At 60.8% G+C, this 7,209-nt stretch overlaps 1 protein-coding gene across 1 annotated transcript; it reads left to right on the forward strand.

The window, feature by feature from the left end:
* The first annotated feature begins 1,609 nt into the window (after positions 1 to 1,609).
* On the forward strand, positions 1,610 to 4,461 carry UCN (urocortin). The gene is made up of 6 exons (XM_064707215.1): positions 1,610 to 1,738; positions 2,080 to 2,208; positions 2,534 to 2,637; positions 2,793 to 3,255; positions 3,366 to 3,651; positions 3,810 to 4,461. Exons 1-6 carry the CDS (start codon positions 1,610 to 1,612, stop codon positions 4,124 to 4,126), a joined length of 1,428 nt encoding a protein of 475 aa, XP_064563285.1. The 3' UTR covers positions 4,127 to 4,461.
* The last annotated feature ends 2,748 nt before the right edge of the window (positions 4,462 to 7,209 follow it).

Genomic DNA, 7,209 nt, shown 5'->3' on the forward strand with positions numbered 1-7,209 from the left:
TTTGGGATGTGTGTCCATGTCTGGGGATGTGTGTCCATGTTTGGGATGTGTGTCCATGTCTGGGATGTGTGTCCATGTCTGGGATGTGTGTCCATGCCCTGGGATGTGTGTCCATGTCTGGGATGTGTGTCCATGTTTGGGATGTGTGTCCATGTCCTGGGTTGTGTGTCCATGTCTGGGATGTGTGTCCATGCCCTGGGATGTGTGTCCATGTCTGGGGATGTGTGTCCGTGTCTGGGATGTGTGTCCATGTCTGGGGATGTGTGTCCATGTTTGGGATGTGTGTCCATGTCTGGGATGTGTGTCCATGCCCTGGGATGTGTGTCCATGTCTGGGGATGTGTGTCCGTGTCTGGGATGTGTGTCCATGTTTGGGATGTGTGTCCATGTTTGGGATGTGTGTCCATGTCTGGGGATGTGTGTCCATGTTTGGGATGTGTGTCCATGCCCTGGGATGTGTGTCCATGTCTGGGATGTGTGTCCGTGTCTGGGATGTGTGTCCATGTCTGGGATGTGTGTCCGTGTCTGGGATGTGTGTCCATGTCTGGGATGTGTGTCCATGCCCTGGGATGTGTGTCCATGCCCTGGGATGTGTGTCCATGTTTGGGATGTGTGTCCATGTCTGGGATGTGTGTCCGTGTTTGGGATGTGTGTCCATGTCTGGGATGTGTGTCCATGTTTGGGATGTGTGTCCATGTCTGGGATGTGTGTCCATGTCTGGGATGTGTGTCCATGTTTGGGGATGTGTGTCCATGCCAGGGGATGTGTGTCCATGTCTGGGGATGTGTGTCCATGTGTGGGATGTGTGTCCATGTCTGGGGATGTGTGTCCATGTTTGGGGATGTGTGTCCATGCCTGGGATGTGTGTCCATGTCTGGGATGTGTGTCCATGCCATGGGATGTGTGTCCATGTGTGGGATGTGTGTCCATGTCTGGGATGTGTGTCCATGTCTGGGATGTGTGTCCATGCCCTGGGATGTGTGTCCATGCCCTGGGATGTGTGTCCATATCTGGGGATGTGTGTCCATGTCTGGGATGTGTGTCCATGTCTGGGATGTGTGTCCATGTCTGGGGATGTGTGTCCGTGCCAGGGGATGTGTGTCCGTGTCTGGGATGTGTGTCCATGTCTGGGATGTGTGTCCATGTGGGATGTGTGTCCATGTTTGGGATGTGTGTCCATGCCCTGGGATGTGTGTCCATGTCTGGGATGTGTGTCCATGTTTGGGGATGTGTGTCCATGTCTGGGATGTATGTCCATGCCCTGGGATGTGTGTCCATGCCCTGGGATGTGTGTCCATGTTTGGGGATGTGTGTCCATGTTTGGGGATGTGTCCCTGGGAATGCTCACCCTACAGTGGCAGCAAGCACACACCGTGTCCCATACAGTGTCCAGCTCCCACAGTGTCCCTGCCCAGCATATCCAGGGCCTCCAAGTGGATCTGGTGGCCCCACGATGGAGCTGGTGGCACCACGGTGGATCTGATGGCACCACGGTGCATCTGGTGGCACCACGGTGGATCTGATGGCACCACAGTGCATCTGGTGGCACCACGGTGGGTCTGGTGGCACCATGGTGGATCTGATGGCACCATGGTGGATCTGGTGGCACCATGGTGATTCCTCCCAGCTCTCTGCAGCCCTGGCCCCCTCACCTGCACTGCTGCAGCCCCACACAGCTGGACAGAGCCATCCCCATGCTGCAGCACCCCCTGGGCTCTGCCAGCGTGGCCTTCAGGAGGGTATTCACCATCTGCCCTCCTCCCTCCTCATCCTCCCCACAGTCTGGTTCTGTGCTGAGCCAGCTTTGGGGCTGCTCCAGCCAGGTGGGTACAGCCTGGCACACAGAGGGGGCAAACCCTGCCCAGGCCTGGGGGGTGAGGCAGGGACAGGAGGGGCTGCAGCCCTGTCCCCCCCAGCAGTGCCTGGTGCAGCAGCACAGGGCTGGGGCTGTGTGTCACACAGGGATGGGCGCCAGTGCCTGCGGGCCCGGTTCTCTGTGGGGCTCAGGCTCTCTGCAGCCAGCGGGGCGGGTGCTGGGGGCGGCAGGGATTTGCAGCTCTGAGCGCTGATCCTCTTGCAGCTCCCTCTGATCGTGCAGGGGGCTCTCTGTCAGCAGAGAGAGCGCTGCGAGCACGGCAGGAGCCACGTGGAACGGGCCACTTGTCCCCAGGGCAGCGGGCACAGCACGGGGCTGCTGCGGGGGCTCGGGGTGAGCCCGGCCCCTGCCGAGGGCTCTGCCCGCCGCCGCGGGAGCGGGGCCGGTGCCAGCCCTCGGTGCCAGCCTTCGTGCCGGATCGCGTCACGGGGCACGGCACCGTGTGCTGCTCGCTGCGGGCGGGGCCGTGCCCGCCACCCCCGTGCCCCGGGTGGGACACACCGTGCCAGGGCCGGGTGAGCCGGGTGAGCCGGGTGAGCCCCCGTGCCCGGCTCTGCCCCGCTGATCCGGGCTCTGCCCCATTGATCCGGGCTCTGCCCCGCTGATCCGGGCTCTGCCCCGCTGATCCGGGCTCTGCGAGCTGATCCGGCCCCTGCAGCACCGGCGCTGGGTGTCAGCTCGGCTGCGCTCAGCGGGCACCATGCCGGGCACTCGGGGGGCTGTGGGCACCATGCGGGGCAATCCGAGGGGCTGCGGGCAGGGGTATGGATCACTCGGGGGGAATGCCAGCACTGTGGTGCACTCGGGGGGCTGCTGGCACCATGCGGGGCCCTCGGGGGCAGTGCCAGCAGTGCGGTGCACTCGGGGGGCTGCCAACAGGAGTGAGGAGCCCCAGCAGCCACCTCACCGTTTGGCAGCGGTGCCGGTGCCCCGACGGAACACCCTGCATCGAGCGCGGCGCTGCCAGCTCCGGTGCCTCCATCCTATGACTCACAGGACTTGGCCGGTGCCGCCGCTGCGCTCGGGGCGTCTGCGGCCCCGGCCCCGCGCTCTGACCTCGGCACCGGCGGCCCTGCCCGGACACCGAGCCGCGACCGGGTTGGGGGTCCCGCCGTGACCGCCCCGTCCCGGAGCTGCCGGTGCTCGGGGCGTCCCCGCTTCCGCCCCGGGATCCCCCCGCCGTCCCGGCCCCGGTGCCGCCCCTGCTCGGCGCGGCCGTTCCGCCCGGGAACGCGAGGGCTCCACGCCGAGAAGCCGCGGCTCAGCCCGGTACAGCTCACCGGGGGCTCACCGGCCCCGGTGCCCCAGCGCGTCCCGGCCGTTCAGCACCGCGGACAGCGGCGGAGAACGAGGCTGGAGATGCGGCAGAGCCGCGAGAGGGTTCGGGGGGACCGGGGAAACCGGAGCACCGGGGAAGCGAGGGTTAGCACGGCCCGAGGCACCTGCTCTCACCGGCCCCGGCCCCGCCGTGCCTCTTTGGTGGGCGGCAGAGCAGAACCGGAGCGGCGGCTCCCGCCACCGAGGAGAGCGGGCTGTGCCGCTCACCCCCGTCCCCCAGCCCGTCCCGCCGCCGGGGGCCCGCTCCCCGCCGCTCCGGTGCCCCCCGGTCCCCCGCCCCCGCCGCCCGGTGCGTGCCCGGCGCTGACGTCAGCCCGGGAGCCCGGGCCCATATAACCCCGGGCCGCGCCGCCGGCTCAGCTCCCGCGGGACCCATCGCGCTCTCCGCGCCGCCGGCACCGGCACCGGCACCGGCAGGAACAGGGCACAGCGCACCGGGTACGGGCCGGGGCTCGGGAACCGGGCAGGGGCGGCACCGGGGCCGGGGCGCGCGGAGGGGCCGGGACGGGGCGGCCGGGAACGGAGGGGCCGCGGTCCCCGTCGGGCCTCCGCCGCCGCCCCGGTCTCTGCCGCGGCGCTGAGCCCCTGCCCCGCAGGTGCGGAGGGACCGAGGATGCGGCGGGCACTGCTCACCCTCCTGCTGCTGCTCGCCCGCCCGCCGCCCGCCGCCGCCCGCCCCGCCAGCACCGACGGCTCCGTCCCGGCGGCTGGGACCGGGGACCAGGACCCGCCGCTGTGGCCGCCGCTGGCGCCGCCGCCCCCGGGGCCGTGGCGAGGGCGGCGGGACGAGCCGCCGCTCTCCATCGACCTCACGTTCCACCTCCTGCGGCACCTCCTGCTGCTCGCCCGCGCCCAGAGCCAGCGCGCCCGCGCCGACTCCAACCGCCGCATCCTCGACGCCGTGGGGCGCTGAGACCGGGACACCCCGGGACACCCCGAACCCTCCGGGACACCCCGGACACCCCCCCGGGACACCCCGAAACCCCCCCGGACCCCGGGGCTGCGCCGCCTCCAGCCGCCGCCTCGGCCTCCGCGCTGTGAGCGCTCGGCACCGAAACCGGCACGGGCCGAACCCGCCGCTGCCCCGGCGCCGGGGCGAGCGGGAGCGGAACCGGGAGCGGAACCGGGACCGGCCCGCAGCGGTTTTGTAATAAAACGTGGTGGAAACCGAGGCGTGAGCGAGTGCGGGGCAGCTGGGGCTGTGCAGGGCCAGGGACTGGGCAAACTGGGAACGGGCTCACCGGGAATGGGGAATAGGGAATGGGATCAGTGGGAATGGGGAATGGGGAAATGGGCTCAGTGGGAATGGGGGAATAGGCTCAGTGGGAATGGGGAATAGGCTCAGTGGGAATGAGGGAGTGGGGTCACCAGGAACTGGGAATGGGCCAATTGGGAATGAAGAAGGGGCTCTCCAGGGATGGGGAAACAGCTCACTGTGAGTGGTGGAATGGGTTTACTGGTAAGGGACAAACACTGGGAACAGGGAAAGGGCTCACTGGGAAGGGACCGAGGGCTCAGGACAGGGTGAGCTGGGCCAGGGCTGGGCCAGCAGCACAAAGCCCCCCAGGCCGTGTGTGCTGTGGGCCAGGAGTGACACACGGCGTCCTTCGGGGGCAGGAGATGCTCACAGCCCCCGGTGTGGGAGCAGAGGGAAGCAAACGGGGCAGAGGGATGGGAACAAGGGGTCCTCAACCCTCCCCTGAGCCAGGCACAGGGGGCTGCACCCACTGCCCACAGGTGGGACACGAGCAGGGAAGCAATCCCTCCCCAGGACGGGGGAGCTGCAGGAGGGACAGACAGACAGACACAGGCCCTTTGTGGGGGGACGTGGCCAAACCCACGTGGGAGCTCCAGGAGTGGGGGGAAGCCCTGAGGGACCCTCGGTGCTGCTGGGTGGGTCAGGGCTGGAGTTGTGGGTGGGACGGGGGCCCTGTGGTGGGCTCTGGCTCTTGAGGACAGGGATGAAGATTCTGAGGCAGCTGGGGGAGGTTCAGGCTCCTGCTGGGAGCCCTGGCCCTCACCGGGGTCTCCAGCTTGGCCTGTGGAGCTGTCCCTGCCTGTGGCCGTGGATGGGACTGGATGTCCCCACCCAAACCAGGCAGAAATTCCTTGATGACATCCCAGCACCTGCAGGAAGGGCAGCAGGGCTGGGGCTGGTGGGGATGCGGCCCCATCACCTTCTCTGCATCCAGAGTGTCCTCTGGCACCGCTGGGGAGGGATCTGCTGTGCCAGCTGTGCCAGCTGTGCCAGCTGTGCAGGTGTTTACTGACAGAATGGAGATGGGAAATGGGGGCACACTGTGGGCACTGGAAAACAATCCACTGCCTCCAGAAAACCAGACTGGGAGCTCTCACTTGGGCCCTGCCATTGGGCTGAGGACAGGAAGAGATATTAAAAAAATAAAAATAAAAATAAAAATAAAAATAATTAAACATGAAAACAAAAACTAAAACTAAAACTAAAACTAAAACTAAAACTAAAACTAAAAATAAAAATAAAAATAAAAATAAAAATAAAAATAATTAAACATAAAAACAAAAACTAAAACTAAAACCAAAACTAAAACTAAAACTAAAACTAAAACTAAAAATAAAACTAAAACTAAAACTAAAAATAAAAATAAAAATAAAAATAAAAATAAAAATAAAAATAAAAATAAAAATAAAAATAAAAATAAAAAATAAAAATATTTATACCAACTCAAAACCTGCCTTTGACACAGCCCATGCTCGTGGAACAGTTTGGGACCAGCAAGGAGCTTTGACCTCACAGGGAAGCTCAGAAAAATTTGTAGCTGAAATTCCAAAGACAGGGAAAGCAGTTATTCAGGCAAAGAGCATCACAATAACGCACTACAGAGCCCCCCAGAGAAAGAATCCAAATATTGAAAAGGGAAACAGAAGAGCAGATCCAGCAGTGGAAGAAGCTGCATTGAGGAAGCCAAATTGTGAAGGAGCTTTGGTTCCACAAACCTGTGTGGATTCACCTCCAAGAAATTGTACCACAGGAGAGAAACAAAGAGGGGAACAGCTTGACTGTACTAGAAATAAAGAGGGGTGGTGGAAAACACCTGGAAAGCAGCTCCTGGAGATAATGGAAACCCAGCTTAAAAGGCTGCATCAAGAGACACACGCAGGAGCAGATGCATCCCTGCTTTCAGCCAAACATATTTTGGATGCAAGATGTGAAATTTTGCACACAAGAGTAGTTAAAAATTTATCCTTTGCTGTGTTAATCACCCCAAAACAAGAGAGAAAATACAGGGAGGAAGCACAAAGCAAGGAATAACCCCTGAGAAACATTGGAAAATGGATTTTACAGAATCACCCAGCTGTAATTAATGCAAACATTTATTGGTGTTCATCAGGCACTTTTCTGGTTGGCTGGTGTTGCCAAACATTTCATATTCCTGAAAAAAAAGCTTTGGGGGCCCAAGTCTGTCTGTTGGATAGAGCAGCCTCAAGCTGCACCAGGGGAAATACGGGTTGGATACCAGGAAAAAGTTCTTTACAGAAAGGGCAATGAAGTGTCGGGACCCAGGACATTCCTTGGCTGCCCTGGGTGAGTCCAAACCCTTGGCACGGAGTCACAGACACCAAAACCACCTGTGCATTGATTTTAACCATGGAAACAATTCCCAGCTTTGTGTGAGGAGTTACAGGCCACAAGGGTTTGAGTAGGATAATAGTTGATTTGTCGCAAGGTGAAAATGTAGAATTTTGGGGGTTTAGAATGGGGGTTCAAGAGGCAAGAGGGAGGAATCTGGGTGTGTCCTGTCCTTCCTCCTCCTCCTTCTTGTCCTCCATCTTCTGCTGTGATGGTGGCACTTCTGGATTGGTTTAGAGTAGAGACAGACTGTCTGACATAGGTGATAGGTATTGGAAATTATTGTAAATAAAGTACAGGTAGATTTTAGTATAAAAAAACGAACACCACACCAAGGGCAGGGACTGTGCCACAACCCAACCTGCAGGACAGATCTCAGCAGGTCAGAG

The sequence above is a fragment of the Zonotrichia leucophrys genome, chromosome 3 (genome assembly GCF_028769735.1).
Source record: "Zonotrichia leucophrys gambelii isolate GWCS_2022_RI chromosome 3, RI_Zleu_2.0, whole genome shotgun sequence".
Taxonomy (NCBI): Eukaryota; Metazoa; Chordata; class Aves; order Passeriformes; family Passerellidae; genus Zonotrichia; species Zonotrichia leucophrys.